Source organism: Sorex fumeus, unplaced genomic scaffold (assembly GCF_029834395.1).
Source record: "Sorex fumeus unplaced genomic scaffold, SorFum_2.1 ptg000047l, whole genome shotgun sequence".
Lineage (NCBI taxonomy): Eukaryota > Metazoa > Chordata > Mammalia > Eulipotyphla > Soricidae > Sorex > Sorex fumeus.
In genome coordinates, this window is record NW_026606104.1 from 37,926,739 (window position 1) to 37,946,446 (window position 19,708).

The 19,708-nt window shown below is 42.5% G+C and overlaps 1 protein-coding gene across 20 annotated transcripts in view; it reads right to left on the minus strand.

Annotated features, from left to right (window-relative positions):
- The window catches only part of EIF4G3 (eukaryotic translation initiation factor 4 gamma 3), a 355,974-nt gene that overhangs the window by 95,645 nt on the left and 240,621 nt on the right, over positions 1 to 19,708 (minus strand). For all 20 annotated transcript variants that reach the window (XM_056122565.1, XM_056122556.1, XM_056122555.1 and 17 more), the window contains one exon: positions 2,887 to 2,975. In XM_056122565.1, the coding sequence (XP_055978540.1) occupies positions 2,887 to 2,975 (89 nt within the window). The remainder of the gene's footprint in view (positions 1 to 2,886; positions 2,976 to 19,708) is intronic.

A 19,708-nucleotide genomic window follows, 5' to 3' on the forward strand; every position in this document is an offset into this window, starting at 1 on the left:
TGCTTAATTAGCATCAACCGTCTCAGTAAATCTTCAATGCCATTAGTAACATTATTGTGAGATACAGTAATGATCACAAATCAATTTTTATTGATCTATTTTATTGTTGTTTTTTTGTTCATACCCAGCAATACGCAGGAGTTGCTCTTGGCTCTCCACTTATGAATTACTTCTGGTGGTGAGCAGGGGATCATCAGGTATGCCAGGGATTGAACCAAGGTCAGCTGTGTGCAAGGCAAGTGCCCTACCCACTGTACTATCAGTTCCAGCCCTGATCTATTTTTTGACAGTTCCATTTGCCATGCTGTTTTAACCAGCAATATGAAATAAATTTGTGCCTTCTAAGGGGGTAGGTTTCGGGGGTGGGTGGGAAGCTGGGAACACTGGTAGAGGGAAAGGTCACACTGGTGGTGAGATTGATTTAGAACAGTGAATGCCTGAAACTGTATTATAAATAAGTTTGCAAATCATGGTGTTCAAATAAAATCACAGAATGTTTAAAAAAATAATAATTGGGGAGTCTGGAGAGGGTAAAATGCACGATTTGTGTGTATGAGGCTAAGTTGAATCTTCAGAACCAAAATGAAAAAAAAAGCTAGAAATCACATAGATAATTATTCGTGTGTTGATAAACTATGCTAAAAATTTAAACAAATTTCAAGGTAAGTTATTCTTGATTTTGTGTAGTGATAAAGAATCTACATATTTGTATTGATGTAACAACACAATATATACGCTAAAATGCTGATAACTAGAACACTTTTTAATTAGTAGGGTTGAAGATGCTGGGGACTATGGGGGCCACTCTGGTGGTGCTTGTGCTAAGGGATGCTGGAGACTAAATTCCTGGTCTCATACATGCAAAGCATATGATCCACCAATTGAAACACATACTGGTCCCTGAAACATAGGCTTTCTTTTTAAAGACATAGAAAAATCTAGGTAAAGGAGACCTTGTGAAAATGACAGCGAATATATTAACAAGACAAGGTATGTCTTTATATTTTTTACACTAAAAGATAATTTTTGTATTTTTACACTAAAAATTTAAGAAAAAGCGATTGCTTTCAAGTGAGTCAAAATAAATCTTAAGTGCAAAGAATAATAAAATGTGAGTTTCAGGAAAATATGATCTGTAGACCAAATCTGTTGTAATCCTGTTTCTCTCTAGTGTGCATGGTATGGATAATTTCTACATTTTGCAGCAGATGTTAAGAATTTCAAAGAAGAATATTTAATGATGTGGCTATGATATAAAATTCAAGTTTTAATAACAACGTTTTATGAGAATACAGCTATACACATTTATTCTCCTTCTAATTAATAGCAGCAGATTTGGAAAGCTGTGACAGTTATATATAATCCCCAAAGTCCAAACCATGTATTATATAAACCATTATAGGAGAAGTTTGATAACCTGTGATATAAAGAACAGAATGAGTATCTGAAGGCACAGGAGCAATGGCTAATCCATTTAACATTCAATAGCACTGTAGCACTGTCCTCCCGTAGTTTATCGATTTGCTCAAGTGGGCACCAGTAACGTCTTCATTGTGAGGCTTGTTACTGTTTTTGGCTATCGAATATGCCACGGGGAGCTTGCCAGGCTCTGCCGTGCAGGCAGGATACTCTTGGTAGCTTGCTGGGCTCTCCAAGAGGGACTGAGGAATCGAACCCGGGTCAGCCATGTGCAAGGCAAACGCCCTACCTGCTCCAGCCCCTAACATTCAGTAATACCTAAAAATCTACTGAAAGAAAAAATGAATATGAAGCATGATAGAATAAAACAAAAAACTAGTTAAATCTAAAGAGAAATCAATTCATGAGGATCTTACAGCCATACCAGAAATGTACGTGAGTCCCCTGTCTCTGGAAGATATTTTATTCTCTGCAGGAGCAACATTTTCTTGTTCAGCAACAAGAAGAGTGCAGTAACCGTCTGCACCCCTGCAACTTACTGCTAATTCTTACTCCAAATAATCACAATGAAATAACACCTGTGCAAATGTTTAATGGTTGCCATGGGAGGAACTGTGACATCAATGAAGCATCATGAAAAAATAATGGCAGAAGAGAGTACAAGAAACAAAAGGACACTGGGAGCTACTTAACAAAGGTAAGAATTATAACCAGCCAGAAAAGGCTTGTAGTAAATGCACTTAAATTTTTTTACAAAGAACTTCTGTTTTAATATTTTAAACATCAATTATTTCAGCAAGATAGGAGTTAAAAAAACAGAATCATAAATACTAGATTATCCTCATTTATAAATTTCAGCATGTAATATTAAGAGTATTAACTCTATAAAGTTGCTACAGTATTCGTCAGACTAAATCTGTACTTGTTTTGTCTTCTTATCACTTTCTGAATGTACTATTCTGTAACCTACAGCAAATTCTGGTATGGCTTAATTCTGACAGACATACTTATGTGAGAAGTTGCTACTGGATTACAGTTTAAAGATGACAAATTAAAATAAAATTCAAAATACTTTCCCCTAAAATGTACTTTACTAATGGTTATTTGAAAAGGCAGTTTCCATTTTTCTTTATAAATGTCTTTTCTTTTTCTTTCTTTTTTTTTTTAGATGTCTTTCATTCTAGTTCACAAGCGAAAACTCAATGACAGGTCTTGATTAAGAACTGTTAAACCAAAGTTAAAAAGCTATTAACTTAAAGCCTTTGTTTTTGTCATTAGAAAAGCTATTTTGAGAGTAAGAAGAATACTGTGTTAATTTTTAAAAGTATGCTTAAAAAAATTCAGACTCTGAGTTGGCTGTATCAACTTAGACTCAGAAGACATACTAAAGAGTATAAACTCATTTGTTTTAAGGAAAGGTATTAATACTCCAAGGTTATGAGAAAGGTATTTACTGATGCCCCTTACCTCCAATTCTGCCTCTAACACCTCTTCAGTGGCTCGGTTTCGATCTTTTGGTTTCTTCCACATCTTTGGTGCGGTTACAGCTGTCTGAGCTGAAATATAAGATCAAGTACATTATTTCCCACTGTGAAGTTATGTTTGGAAATATTAGGTCTAAACGATACTTGTTATATAAACGTATCAGAGCAAAATGGGATTCACCTATACTGAGGCAAAGACGGCTGATAAAATGAACAACTGTGTCACTGTGGCCCAGAGGCTACAATAGCAAATGACTTGGGGAGATACCTGTTGGCATCAGTTCTTCCAACCCGTGTTCTTCCTGTTATTGTCAGGCAGACCTAGGCACATAATTCTGCATGTGGTGAGTATCTAAAAAGGAAACTGCTCTCACAGCAAGCTGGAAACCTGCTTCTGTTTCTAAGGTTAAACAACCATGTGATCTTAAGTAAATCATACTTCTCAGATCTCTAACATCTTCAACTTTTGATTTGAAATGAGACCAGATATAAGATTCTAGTAAGCTAGAAAACATTTTAATATTCAAGTTAGACAAAATGATACTTCAAAATTTTCAGAGATGGTCATTCCATTGAGAGCAAATGGAACGTCAGGAACGAGACTGTTTCTCATAAACATTGTCTTCGTGAGATTCAGCTGGAGTCTGACCTTTCCACACTCACAGTCGAAGTTGGCCAGCATTTGTGCCGCTTAGCTAATGTTTGGTGTTATCAGAACAATGTCATCAGCAAAGCGGAGATGGTATAGTTGCCGACTGTCTATCTTCACTCCCATTCCTTCCCATTCCAGTCGTCGCATGATGTTCTCGAGGGTGGCACTGAAGAGTTTTGGTGAAATGGAATCACTCTGCCGAACGACCATCTCCGAATGCAACAGTTAGTGTACCTAGGTTGAGAAGTCATCATGACGAATGACCTGGCACCTGAGTTGCGCAGGAGGAATAGAGCGGCTTGGACCGCCTTCAAGAGTGTCGAAGAAATAGCTAAGAGGACGAAGAACCTCCAGCTCCGGGCACATCTCTTCGATTCCACTGTTCTTCCTGCATTAACATATGCCTCAGGGACCTGGGCCCTACGAAAACAGGATAAGAACTCTATTCGGGTCTCCCAAAGAGGAATTGAAAGAGCTATGCTTGGAGTATCACGTTTCATTCAAATGAGAAAAAGAATTTGGAGTTCTGATCTCCGATCTCCGTTGACAGTCAAGAATCAGGGACGCTGTCTCATTTGCCAAGGTGTTGAAAATCAGATGGGCTGGTCACGTAATGAGACCTGGAGATGACCGCTGGACTAGAGCCGTTACTGACTGGATTCCACAGGATGTCAAAAGACCACGTGACCACCCACATACCAGATGGTCAGACTTCTTTGACAAGACCCTGAATGATCAGTTTGAGGCTCTTCATGTTCCTAGAACGAACAGATGCCATTGGGCTACACTAGCACACGATAGGGACGAATGGAGATGTTACTGGCGCCTGCTCGAGCAAACTGATGAGTAACGGGAAGTCAAGTGATCAAGTGATCAAAATTTTACTGAATAGAAAGCTCTTGTGACACCTGGTGATTCCTGGGGGTTACTCCTGGCTCTTCACTCAGCAATTACCTCTGGCGGTGCTCAGGGGACATTATGGGATTGAACCTGGTTTGGTTGCGTGCAAGTCAAATGCCCTACCCACTGATTATCACTCCAGCCCCTAGCTCTCATTTCTGATTGATAGTGTTGGCCTGACCTCCCGTTGTTCATCGATGTTCTCGAGTGGGCCCAATAACTTCTCCATTGTGAGACTTTGTTGTTACTGTGTTTGGCATATTGAATACATCACGGGTAGCTCGCCAGGCTTTGCTGTGTGGGTGAGATACTCTCGGTAGCTTGCCGGGCTCTCCGAGAGCGGTGGAGGAATCGAACTCGGGTTGGCCATGTTGGCTGCGTGCAAGACAAACGCCCTACCTGCTGTGCTATCGCTCTAGCCCTCTATAATATCAGAAGTTCTAAAACAAAAATTGAGCTTACAGATTATTTTCTTCAGGGGCTGCTTCCCAAGTAAAAAGGTTAAAAAAAAACCCTTTTTTTCTCATTAAAGTTATGTTATTTGAACAAAATGGCATGATCCAAGGACAGACTGTACAAAGGGAATAGTCTCTTCTTACATGTCTTCTGATTTTATATAAGCAGTCAGTTTATGTGCCTCTCTCCAAAATACTTCTTGTTCTTTTTATACTCTCGGCAAGCTACCGAGAGTATTTAAAAAATTTAAAAAAAATTTTTAGGGCATAGAGAAACAGTAAAGTGGGCAAAATGCTTGCTGTGCATGTGGCCAAACCAAGTTTGATCACTGGCGACCCAAAGGGTTCCCTCCCCCTCACCCCTGCACCATCAGGAATGATTCCTGAACACAGAGCCAGGAGTAAACCCCTGACCAACCACAGGGGGTGGAGGCCAAACAAACAAACAAAAATCAACAACAACACAACTTAGGAGGAACTCCCAAGCAATACTCATGAGTTTTCTTGGGGCTGTTCCTGGCAATAATTAGGTTGGGGCAAGAGAGACAGTAACAGTAAGCACTCAGATAAGGCACTTGTCTTGCATGCTACTGACTCTCAACACTGTGTATGGTTTCCTGAGCACTGCCAGAGGCCACTCCTGAGTACAGAGCAGAAACAGCCCCTCACCTTCCACTGAGTGTGGCTCAAAAAACAAAAATAAACAGAAACAATCAGTCAGATTATCCAGGCCTGACAGTTCAAGCATGGTCCTGTTGATGTGGTGAAGCTTAGGCCCAGTGGTACTATGGTGATCTGGGTGAACCCAGCAGTCTCAGCCCAACAGTTTGGGTCTGATGGCTCAGTACTGAATGCCTCAAGGTCCATAACTTGCTTGAGAGAGGGGGCTACAAGGGCTCTACCTGGAGGTGCTCAGGGGAAACCGTGTGCATGAAAGGCATGCGCTCCAGCCCCGAGTTATCTTCCTGGCCCTTAGCAGAATCCTTTAAAGAGTTACAGAGTTTGGGGCTGGGAGCTAGCCCAACGACAAAGCAACTGGCTGGGAAGTTTGAGGCTATACCAAATCTGATGCCAGGAGCAGCCCTCATGTACTAAGCATGGTGCAGGTGACTGTGGTCTAGTCTGGGATCCTTGTATTACGGGATTCCCATAACAGGGTATGTGATCTTCAGTATATTACAGTCAGGTGTGTGTCACCACCAGCAAGTAAAGGTAAAGGTAAAGGCCCTCCCGTTGATCGTCGATTTGCTCGAGCGGGCCCAGTAACGTCTCCATTGGAGACTTTGTTGTTACTGTGTCTGGCATATCGAATACTCTTGGTAGCTTGCCGGGCTCTCCGAGAGGGGCGGAGGAATCGAACTCGGGTCGGCCATGTTGGCCGTGTGTAAGGCGAACGCCCTACCCGCTGTGCTATCGCTCCAGCCCCAAAAAGGCCCTCCCGTTGATCATCGATTTGCTCGAGCGGGCCCAGTAACGTCTCCATTGGAGACTTTGTTGTTACTGTGTCTGGCATATCGAATACTCTCGGTAGCTTGCCGGGCTCTCTGAGAGGGGCAGAGGAATCGAACTCGGGTCGGCCATGTTGGCTGTGTGCAAGGCAAACGCCCTACCCGCTGTGCTATCGCTCCACCAGCAAGTAGTGCAATTAAAAATATACAAGCACAAGTAGACAGTAGACAAGTGAACCTCATGAGGACAAATGTGTGAACCTTAGCGATAGCATATAAACTCAGGAAGTTTTCTCTTAATGACAAACACCAGAGACAGAATCATAAACTTTTCCTTTTAAAAATATACAAAATGGGCGCATATGCTGCCTGAGCCCTTGTGCTGCTTGCGCCCACGTGGCCGAGCACATGTGGGCTGAGCACATGTGTCGCCCACATCTCCCCTCTTGAGATGTGTACTTTCATGCTTTTGTGTCTAATGCTAGGATGTGTGTAGGGGCTCTCTCCGCCCTTGGAGAAGCCCGTGTTCTCCCTTGAGTACGTAACTCTCTCATTCTCTTCCTCTCCAAAACCCCCTAATAAAATCTATTTACTTCAAAAAATATATACAAAATGTACCAAATCCAAAAATATTAAACATTACCTCAGAACATGGGTATCATAACAAATCTGGAAAAAACCTGAGTGCTCAAGAACAGATGACTGGTCAAGGAAACTTAGGTACATCTACACAATGTAATACTATGCAGCTGTTAGGAAAGATGAAATCATGAAATTTGCATTGAAGTGGGTCAACCTGGAGAGTATCATGCTAAGTGAAATGAGTCAGAGAGAGAGGGACAGACATAGAATGACTACACTCATTTGTGGAATATAAAGTAACATAATGGGAGACTAACATCCAAGAATAGTAGAGATAAGGGCCAGGAGTATTGCTCCACAGCTTGGAAGCCGGCCTCACATGCTCGGGGAAAAGGCAGCCGGCCTCACATGCTGGGATAGAGAAGGAATCACTAAGTAAAGGATGCTTGGACGGCAAACTCGGGATGGGAGATGTGTGCTGAAAGTAGACTATGGACCAAACATGATGGCTACATATTACCTTTATTGCAAACCATAACACCCAAAAGGAGAGAGTAAAACAGAATGTGCTTGCCACAGAGGCAGGGGTGGGGTGGGGTGGAGGAGAGGATGCTGTGGGGGTGGCAGGAGGTGGCGGGAGGGGATACCGCGAACACTGGTGGTGGCGCATTGGTGGAGGGATGGGTACGAGATCATTGTATGACTGAAACGTAATCATGAAAGTCTGTAAGTCTGTAACTGTATCTCATGGTGATTCATTAAAAAAAAAAAAGAATTTCAAGTAGGAAAAAAAACACATTCATTTTTGAAACATCTTTTTTTCCCGCCTTTGGGGTCACACCTGGCAATGCTCAGGAATTACTCCTGGCAGTGGTCGCGAAGGACCATATGGGATGCCGGGATCAAACCTGGGCAGATCACGTGCAAGGCAAATGCCCGAACTGCTGTACTACTGCTCTGCCCCCCCAAACAGCTTTTTTAAAGTCAGGGAGATGGCTCAAAGGATTGGATCACATGCTTCACATGTGGGAACATCAAAGGGTTGGACCCCCAGCACTGCATGGTCTTCTGAGCACTGACAGAGGGGTGAAACCCTTCAGGAAGTAGCCCCTGAACACTATCTGGAATAGTGAAAAACAAAAGCAAAAGCTTTTGACCAAGGATACAACTTCCTAGTATAGTACATGCTTTCTATTTATGAGAACCTGGGTTTCAATGTGGTGGTGTTCTACTTACAGCAGCAGTGCCCTGTAAATTATCACTAACTTTCACCCCACCCCAAAGATATGCCAGTCCTATGAGACCCATGTTAATACACTACAGGACGAGTGATACTCTGCATGTGACTCATAATTATCTGAATCTGAGGTGCTTATGTAAAACAGTCTTCCCTGTAAGAATTCAACTCTTTAAAAGAATTTTTAGAAATTCAAACTAGGTCAGTGGTTCAGTGCAAAGATACCCAAAGAAAAATTACTCAGGAACCTCCCAAGGCTCAACAAAAAAATGCTTGTGGCACCATGTGGTGCTGGGGATAAAACTGGGATCTCCTCCCAGGAGGGGAGATGCATGTCGAAAGTAGACTATGGACTGAACATGTTTGCCACTCAATGCCTCTTTTGCAGACCACAACACCCAAAAGGAGAGAGAGAACACAGGGGATTGCCCTGCCACAGAGACAGGGGGGATGGGGGGATGGGGGTGGGAGGGATATTATCCATGGTGGTGGAAAATGGGCACTGGTGGAGGGATGGGTATCTGATCATTGTATAATTGAAACCAACGCACAAAAAATTGTAAATCTACAACTTTAAAAGGTAAAAAGGTAAAGGCCCTCCCGTTGATCGTCGATTTGCTCGAGCGGGCCCAGTAACGTCTCCATTGGAGACTTTGTTGTTACTGTGTCTGGCATATCGAATACTCTCGGTAGCTTGCCGGGCTCTCCGAGAGGGGCAGAGGAATCGAACTCGGGTCGGCCATGTTGGCCGCTTGTAAGGCGAACGCCCTACCCGCTGTGCTATCGCTCCAGCCCAACTTTAAAAAAAAAATAAAATAAAATAAAGGGGGGAAAAATAAAAAATATGAATGAATAAAAAAAAAAAACAAAAAAAACCTGGGATCTCCTGTATGTAAAGCGTGGACCTTAACCCCTGTGCTACCTCTTCACCTCAACTCTGAAAAGCAAACTTCTACTACATGAGATTTCTAAATTGAGAGGAAAAAAATACCAAGTTTTCCTTTAGAGTTCTCTTTATGAAATGACTAAAGCATAAAGTTAGATACTGGGTTCATAAATAAATCTAATCTCTGGGTTTTGAGAGATTTGTTGTCTTCTTTCTGACAGGGGTTTTAAAAGTTAAGTCAGGGATTGTATTAAGTTAGAAATACTTCCATTATATTTTTTCCGTTGTTCATTGATTTGCTTGAGTGGGCACCAGTAATGTCTCCATTGTGAGACTTGTTGTTACTGTTTTTGGCATATCAAATATGCCTCGTGGAGCTTGCCAGGCTCTGCCGTGTGAGATACTCTTGGTAGTTTGCCGGGCTCTCCAAGAGGGGCGAAGGAATCAAACCCAGGTTGGCCACATGCAAGGCAAACGCCCTACCTTCTGTGCTATTGCTCCAGCCCTGCTATCACTCCAGCCCATAAAGATATATATATATATATATATATATATATATGTATATAATGTTACTGTTCCCAATTTCAATTCTCTCCTCCTGAATGGAATCCAGACCATAAAACTAAACATTAAAAAAGTGTTACAACTGGTGGGGCCAAGAGATAGTGAGCAGGTAGGGTGCTTGTCTTGCATGCTTGTCTTGCACGCCAGTATTCAAACTCAGGTTTGAATGCTGGCACCTCCATATATTCCTGAGAGTCCCACCAGGAGTGAATCCTGAATGCAGAGCCATAAGTAGGCCCTGAGCACTACTGGTTGTGGTGGCCCAAACACAAGAAAAAATTTAAATAAGTTACAACTCATAATTTTATTAAAGGAAGTACATGCAGTTACATTTTCCACGTATGCGTAAGCTATCTGATAAATCATCCCTCTAAGTAAGCATACTTTATTTTTCATGTATCTTTTATTTATTTTTAGTGAAGCAAGAGAGTTTCAATGGAACAGAACTTAGATGCTGGGGGGGGGGGGGGGCAGGCAGTGTGGGGAAGAGGAAATAAATACATGTTCAAGAGAGAGCATGGGTTTCTCCAGAGCAGGAAAGGCAAAGAAAGACAGAGACAAGCAAAAAAAAGGTACGTGTTGAAGGGAGCATATAGGCTTGAAAAACAAGCCTTCATTTACCTTTTAATATGAGCTGTACTGGAGTTAAGTTGCAAAGTAAGTACTAACAATTTTCTCTCTGTTATCTAAAGTTATAGCTGCTGGACCTGAAGAAGAGGCTAATACAAAACATCCATAAATGTATTAAGTGTTATTAAACTCATGTGAGTTTGCAGAAAAAGTTTCCCAAAGCCCAAGGCAACTGGAATATACTGAGAAAAATTACTAATTAAAATGAATGAGAAAAATTACTAATTAAAATGGTAGGGACAGTATCTCATGGTGATTCAATAAATAAATAAATGAACGAATAATAAAATGGTAGCGACAGAAAACTCTGGAGTATTTAAGAGACAGTGATAAAATGCTACAACGAGGAACTGTTTTCGTAAAAATACCTAAAACATATATTCTTTTGTTCTCTGGAAGAATATTAGCTATAAGTAGTTTAGTAATGACTTACAGTCTGAAATCTTTACTCTGAGAGTTGGAAAAGATGTTGTAGTTAACACAAGATCTAGATCATTAACACAAGTTCTAGCTTCTCTTCATTATTCTTTCTTTTCTTTCTCTCTCACACACACATACACACATACATAGAAGCAGGGCAAAGGACCATATACTTAGAACAGGAAGTGATTAGCTGGTTTACATGCTTTCTAACAAGCAGCCTTTTTAGAAAAAATATTTATGATATTAAATTCTTCTAATCACTGGGCTGGAGAGATAGTACAGCAGTTACAGAGGATAAGGCGCTTGCCTTGCGTGTCGTTGGCCCAGGTTCAATCATGCAGTCAAGTCTATGATTTTTAGGTGCTGGGATCAAATTAAGGCCTCATGCATGCAAGACATGTACTCTACTACTGAGACATATTCCCAGTCCTTAAAAATGAAAAGCCTATAAGAGCAATTTTTCACTGACTCTGTAGTTGTTTTAATTTCTTTGGGGGGGGGGGGGGCGTGCATAGGGGTGGCGGTGCTGAGGATGAGACTGAAGTTGCGCATATACAGGACAACTGAATCATTAGCTTAGCCACATCCCCCACCTTTCTTTTTCCCTGGCCATTCCTGAAAATAGTGAGCCGTGCCTTCGAGTTTGAGTGAGAGTTTAGCCGGATAGAGTATTCTTGGTGAAGCATTCATTTCAGTGAGTTTTTTCACTATATCCCACCATTGCCTCCATTGCCTTCGGGCTTGGAGGGTTTTCTCTGATAGGTCTGCTGTGAATCTAAGGGGTGTTCCTTTGTATGTGATTTCCTTCTTTGACCTCGCTGTTTGCAGTATTGTGTCTCTATCCGTGGTATCTATCATTCTAACTATGATATGTCTTGGAGTGATTTTGTTAGGGTCTATTTTAGCTGGCACCCTTCGGGTTCTTTGAATTTGGATGCCTGCATTGTCCAGCTCTGGGAATTTTTCAGCAATGATTTGTTTGACCGTGGCTTTTTCATTGGGACTGTTTCCCTAACCTTCTGGTACTCCAATGATTCTAATGTTGTTCCTCTTGGAATCATCCCCTAGGAATCTGATTCGCTCTAGGGCTATTCTGAGGTCTCTTGCCATTGTTTGTTGTTGCCTGTAGGCTTCCTGCAGCTGATCTTCCAGCTCACTGATTCTGTCTTCAGCTGTAGCCATTCTACTGTTGAGGGCACAGACTGAGTTTTTTATTTCCTCTACCGAATCTTTTATTTGTGACATTTCTGTCCATAGCTTTCCAATTTCTGCTCTCATTTCTTCCTGTATTTTCTCGATTGTTTCTTTCATATCCTACTTTAATTTACTGGATATTTCTCTCACTGTTTCATTGAATTCATTGAACATCTTCATTACTTCATATCTGAATTCTTTATCAGAGAGCTCCCTTAGGTAAGTAACACCTAATGAGGCTTCTGGTCTTTTTTTTTTTTTAATTTTTATTAGTGAGACACCATGAGGTGCAGTTGTAGATCTACAAATTTTTGTGCTTGGGTTTCAATTTTACAATGATCAAATACCCATCCATGTATCCCAGAGAGGCAAAAAAAAAAGCGTTCATTGCAGCACTCTTTACAATAGCCAGAATCTGGAAAAAACCTGAGTGCCTGAGAACAGATGACTAGTTCTGGTCTCTTTTCATCGTCCTCTCCTTGTGGTGGGGATTTTCACTGTTTTTTCATGTTGGTGTGGTGCTATGGAGACTGAGACTGCTGGGTATGAGTAATTGGTATGAGTAAATGGGTATGAGGTGGCCTCGAGAGCGCCCGCAGGCCCAAAATTAGGGCACGCCCACTTCTGCAGAGGCAACACCCCCTACAGATACCTGGAATGTGTGGGGGAGTAGAACCTGGGGGAGGAGAAAGCCAGCCACAGTGTTGGCAACGAACAGGAAGAGGTTCAGGGATGGAGGGCAGCCCAGGGTCCTAGAGGACGTCTGGGGCGCCTGCGCAGGGAAATTGGAGTCCCAGTTTCAAATAATGTCCCTGGCCATTCCTAATAGTGTTCAGAGAATGATACGTGTTATAGGGGATTTAAACTAAAGTCTCAGCAGATAAAACTGTTCAAGGCAAGAGTCTGACCTTGTGGACCATCTCCCTGGCCCCATTACATCCCTGACCTCTCATTTTACTTTGTATGACTTAAGTATTAGTATTTTGTCCCATATTTTAGGTCTGGAGCGATAGTACAGCCGGTAGGGCATTTACCTTGCACGCAGCCGACCCAGGTTCGATTCCTCCATCCCTCTCGGAGAGCCCGGCAAGCTACCAAGAGTATCCCGTCCATATAGTAAGCTCCCCATGGCCTATTTGATATGCCAAAAACACTGACAAGAAGTCTCACAATGGAGGCATTACTGGTGCCCATTCGAGCGAATCAATGAACAACGGGAGGACAGTACTATAGTGCATTTTAGGTTAAACTAATGTGTATAAAAATATTACGGAATATTTTAATGTAGTAACTCTGCTGGGAATATTATAATTTTGGATTTTTTTATATCCACAAGAATTGGAGAGCTTACAGAACTCTTATAAGTTTTGCAGCAAAAATGAAAACTACCATTTCACATGGGTTAAAAAGACAAGGAATTCACTACATATGAGGTACTCTAATAAGCAACTATTCTAGGCTGGAGAGGGAGTGGGGCATTTGCTTTGCATATGGCGGGCTTGCTTTCAATCGCCAGAACTCTGGAGAGTTCCCTGAGAATAGCCAGGAGTGATCCCTGAGTGCAGAGCCAGGAGCAACCTGAGCGTCACGGGGTGTGGCTCAAAAATCAAACCAAAACAAACTGTTCTTCTAACTATGCAACATAAAATTTTTACTAATGATAATATTGGCAAACTAATGCTGCTTCTCTTTATTGAATCATGTCCCTTTTTTACTTATTCTACACTAATCAGGGAGGTGCCAAGTAAATTTTCTAATGAAAGTTTCTAAGTTTAAATCCTCCTATACTTTTTTGATGTGTGAGGCTCGTCCGAACGTGTGGAGAGTGGTCTTAAGCATGGCTGTGGCTAGAACCGGAGGTCTTCAGCTGCAGGGGCTCTGCTTGGGGTGGGGAGGGAAACTCAAGCCGCCCTCCTCCAAGGGGCCCCAGTGAGGACAGCCAGGCGTGGAGGCAGAAGACTCTGCGCTGTTCTCTTCTGGGAGCGGGGTTTTATAGGCTCTGGGTCTTGGCCGTTGATGGGATTACACAGCACCAGGGGCAGTTGGTGGGTGTTAACACCTACACACTGGAAGATGGGGGATCTGGGTGGAGGAGGCCCAGTCCTGATCTGAGCATTCTATTATCTAGTTCTTACTCTGGAGAACCTGGCAGGCTACCGAAAGTATCCTGCCTGCACGGCAGAGTCTGGCGAACTCCCCATGGTGTATTCAATATGCCAAAAACCAGTAACAATGATGTCTCATTCTCCTGACCCTCAAAGAACCTCGAATGTGGCACTTTCTAAAATCTCAGGGCTAGGACGAAGGAGACGTTACTGGTGCCTGCTCGAGGAAATTGATGAACAGCAGGATGACAGTGATACAGTGATACTTTTTGATATATGTGTCAGTTATTTTTTGTTTTGGGGCCACATCTGGCTGTGTTCAGGGCTTATTCTTGGCTCTGTGCTCAGGAATTACTTCTGGCAGGGTTCAGGGGACCATATAGAATATCAGGGATCAAACCTGAGTTGGCTATGTGCAAGGACAGCCCCTACCTGCTGCTCTATCTCTCCTTTACGTGTGAGTCAATTTCATTAAAAAGTGAAAGGGTCAGGGGGTAGATAGCATAGGGGCTAAGGGGCTTGGATGGCAGACAGCTGACCCTGGTTCAATCCTGCTCACTTGTAGAACCCATCCCACTGAATACCCAGGGCACTGCAGGATATGGTACACACCACTCTTCTCCCTCCCCCAAATAGAATGTGAAAGAAGCCTTGGACCAAGAGCCAGGAAGGAAGCTGTTGCAGTCACCATGAGCATTTTGCCTAATAACTGTTTCCTCTAACTCCCTGTTTGCCATAAAACAAAATGGTTGATTTTTTTCCCTTTGGGTAAAGGCAATTAAAATAGAAAAACACCCCAATAAAAAGGAGAATTTAGGATGTACTAGATATAAAATCAACAGGTACTGAAAGTCTGATTACACGGGAACAAATTATCATTAGCCTGAGAACTGGTATGCAAAGGACTATATATGCCTGACTCTCAAGGTTCAGCTATTCTTTGCAAATTCATAAGTGGGCTGCCTGAATTCCTCACTGGAGTCTTGGTTAAAGCCTATTCAACAATAACGACTTTCTTTCCCATCTACTTTTGTAAAGGTGATTTTCTGGATCAGAAGAAGACTTTAATGTTTTTCCACAACAATCTGTTATCAAGGATTAAATGATCTGAAGAGACCAAAATCAACAAACAAGCTGAACACAGTGTGGCAACAAGGAGCTCAGGTAAGAAACAGAATTACAGACTCGTCTAATTCTTTACACTTTTGTAATGTAACATAAACTAATCTTCAGGATTTAATTTGTATTTTTGTTTTTGGCTCACACCCATTGGTGTTCAGAGACTACTATTGACTCTGAGGTCATTCCAGGTGCTGCTTAAAGGACCACTCGGGGTTAGGAACAAACCAGGGACTCCCTCATACAAAGCATGTGCTTCATTCTGTTGAGTTCTCTTCCTGACAGAATTTACATGTCTGGGTCCGCAGCCTGGATCTCTTGACTAAACTGACACAAAACAAGTTATGAGATTTATTAAGAATATTAACTTCACAGGACAGAAGATAATACAGCAGTTTAGAGGATATGCCTAGCATGTGCTTGACCTGAGCTCAATCCCTGGTACCACACCACCAGGTGCTACCTTGGGACTCCCCATATACTGCCAAGGGTGGCCCTAGAGTCCCCTGAGCACTGCCAGGATGGCCTGGGTAACCCTCAGCGGCAAGGGACCTGAGCAGCACTGCATCTTCAAAACCTTGCACTGAACCACCAGCCTGGTTTGTCAAGAATTTCTGGTGGGCCCTCGTCCTCCTGAGCACTGCTTGGGAGTCTGCCTCTTGCCAACAAAAAGGAAAAAGTTAAGAGAAGAAACTTGACACTGGTAAGGGATGGCCGAAGTACATTGTTCCAAGATCGTAAACAAAAAATGAGAAAATGTTTCAATAATGGACATTCAGTTGGAATTTCCACTCTTAACACAATGTAATTCCTTCTCTTACATTTATTTCATTAATTACTCTTTTTCTCCTGGCTTTGATATCCTAAAAGTTGGCATTAAATCATTCTTTCTGGTGATTATACTCAAGAATTTTGTATAAGGGGCAGCAAGATGGCAGCCGCCTTGGAGCTTGTTGGAAAGCCAGGTATGAGCCAGAGGTGACGGGGTAACTGATACCTCATGGGAAGGGGGGCATTCCTGTCTCGTCCTTCACGCCCTACCGAGGTCAGGAGTTGCCCCCTACGAATGGCTCTCTGGCACGGCCATGGCTCCAGAGGCACAAGGACTTAATGCAGAGCCCAACAGCTTGCAGCAGAAAAGTGAATGGACTATGCGTTAATCCATGGTAACATGCCTCCCCGGGACGGAAGGGGTGTTGCTCCCTTCCACCTCTTTCCCCCTGGGTAGCGAGATGGTGGCCGCCACAGAGCTTTATGGAAAGCCAGGTATGAGCCGGTGGTGATGGGGCAACTGGAACCTCATGGGAAGGGGGGCGTTTCCAGCTCGCCCTTCATGCCCTACTGAGGTCAAGAGTTGCCCCCCACGAGCGGCTCTCCAGCACGGCCATGGCTCTAGAGCCACAGAAACCAATCTTGGAGCTATCTGGCTCTTGGCAGAAATCCTCCAGGCTTAATAAGTAAAATATCAGAAATCCAAAATCACATGGTCGCAACAGTGGCCGCGTGACATCATATGGTTCTCATAACCAGCTGTAGAGAACAAATTATTTCACAATGTCTTTTCAGCAGTTCTAATTGTTGGGTGTAAACTCTAAACAATAATGGTGCATCTTTTGTCGAAATTATGAATATAATCAAAGTAGATAGAGTGCTAAGTAGAATTCATCTGCCTCACAGGCACTGGGAGGGGTGAGAGGGGGGTATATTGGGGTTCTTGGTGGTGAAAAATAAGTACTGGTGAAGGGAAAGGTGTCTGATCATTGCATGACTGAGACTTAAACCTGAAAGCTTTGTAAGTTTTCCCACAGTGATTCAATAAATAAATATAAAAAAAGATGAAAAAAATAAGAATTTTGTATAGCTAGAAATCCTCTTTTATCCTTTTTATCTTTCCACAGAACCTAAAGGAATCTAATAACATCTCAAACAAGAAACTGCACCATAGCAAAGACACTAAAAGAACTTCATTTTTTAATAACAGATATGTAAATAACTGGGAAAGGATATTGATGATGATGAAATATATTAGCGTTATGTTACTGAAGTAAAGCTATAGAAAAAGTATCAGAACTTTCCAAGATGTTGACTTGAGATACCTTCAATAAGTCAAGTCAGCTAGCAAAGAAAACAGGAGTGAGTCCTGAGAGCAGAGCCAGCAGTAACTCCTGAACATTGCTGGGTGTGACCCAAAAAGCAAAAAAAAAAAACATTTAGCGTAAAACCCTAAGCATTGTCAGGTATGGCAACAAAACAAAACCAAACCGAGCCCAATAATTTGTCAGGCCAAGCTTCACACTATACCTTGGAAGTTTATGAGCCTTCACTGCACAAAGTATCATATTTCCTTCCGTACGAGTAAGCAATCTGACAAATGATGTCCCTTTTGGTTATGCAAGACTGTCATCCAGTATTTTGGTATGTTGAACTTATTTTTATCCTGGATTACCAAATGTTTCTGAGCATAGTAATCAGTTTTGCTTTCTCACTGACTTCTAAAGTACACGTGGTATGCCTAATTCCTTGACAACTCTAATAAACCCTGTCCTGCTGTAGACTACTGTCCGTGGCTTGACACAGACCTGTTTTAAATTTTTAAAGAAACTTTCGTTCTTTTTCCCATAGAGTTTGTTTGGATTTTCCTTCCCACTGACAGTGAACTTGGGTTCTACTGATAGTGCACTTGGGTTCTTTTTTCTCCACACCGTCATCCAACTCTTGTTGTTTCTAGTCTTTTTTGGGCCAGGCTATTCTCACAGGTAAGAGATAGTGCCTCACATTATTTGTTTTGTTTTGGGGTCACACCATGGTGCTTTAGAGCTTACTTCTGACTCTGCTCAAGGGTCTCTCCTGGCAGTGCTCAAGGGACCATAGGTGGTCATTGGGATTGAACTTCTGTCAGCCAAGTGCCCTCCCTGCTTTATTTATTCTCCAGTCCCTCATTTTGATTTTTTGAGATGTCTTTCTACTGTTTCCCACAGAAGCTAGTTAGACGACATTCCCACCAGCACGGATGAGGGTTGCTTTTTCACAGCATCCCTCCCAGTACCAGTGGTTTCCAAATTTTTTTTTATATATAGACCAGCACTGGCGGTGCTTGAGGACCATATAGGATGGTGGGGATCTAACCTGGATCGGCACATGCAAGGCACATGCCCTATCTGCTGTACTATTGCTCTGGCCCCAGCACTAAGTTTTACTAAGGTTTTACACCCAGCTCTACACTCAGGAATCACTCCTAGTGGTGCTAAGGGGACAATATGGGATGCCAGGTATTGAACACAGGTCAGCCAGGTGCAAGTCACTCCCGGTCACTTACATGCTATATTATCTCTCCAGCCCCCAGGAACTGAAACAGTATGCTTCAGTTTATTGTTATGGCCTGCTTCTAGCCTGCAGGATTCTGAACCCACACCAAGCTGAGCCTATCACCCACCCAAACAGAGCCCCAACAGCTGACAACCTCGACACTCCACAATCTCCTCCATACTCACAGCTAGAGTTCATTGCTAGGAATAATCCTCACCAAGAAATTGATCTGCTGAAAAAGTCAGGTATGCAGGTTTTGTGACTGAAATCTCCAGGAGCTCATGGAGTCAGGAATGGGCCACCTCCCCCATCCCCCTGTTCTTCTGGAAGCCTGGCAGTTATGCCCAAAATTGCCTATGGGCCAAATAAGCCCATTAACTGGCCATCACTCAGAGACTCATAAATAAATCTCAAAAGAGATCAACAAGTTGCAGAGATGCTTCTGGACCCTGTGCCAGGTTCTACTGTCTGGGGCACCCAAAGTCACCATCCAGTTAAAAATTTAACTCCAGCTGTATTATCCCATTCAAAAAGTTTGAATTCCTGGATAGCAAATGTGGCTGCACAACATTTCAAAGTCTACATGATTGATGAACCAGGATTAGCACCACAATGGATGGATGTAAAGTAGAAGGCAAGCAATCTCAATTAAGAAAATATAAACACACAAGGGCTTAATGACTAAATCACTCTCATCACTGGTGACTCTTATCACCCCTGGACAGTGCAGGACAATTTGACGCTTTACTACAAGCACTGCTCTGGGTCCAGAGTTGGACTGAAATCTAATGAGACAGTTTTGTGTTTGGAATTGTTCCTCTGTTTCAAATTTTGTGCTTTTGTAAAAAGAAAAAAGGGGAGATGTAAGATAACACTGTTTTTGTCCTTCCTGCATAGCCTCAGGTAGTTTAGGTTTATTGGGTTGCTCCCATCACAGTGCTCCCATTCCTCCAGAGCAATCAACAGAGCACAAAGAAAGAAGTTACAAATAAACACGGAGGAATGGGAGCACTGTGATGGGAGCAACCCAATAAACCTAAACTACCTGAGGTTATGCAGGAAGGACAAAAACAGTGTTATCCTACAAATGGGTAACATGTTTAGTAATCTCTTCTACAAAGGCTTAATGGCTCCATGGTGAGATACAACAATATTCACACACCCTCTTCTAAGGAAATATTTTTTGACCATTTTTAGTGAATTATAAAAAGCATTTATAAAATAAATTATTCAGGGTCTGCTATAGGGGCAGGCATTGGGAAAATTAGAAATAATGGTGGTGGGAAGGTGCACTGGTGGTGGGA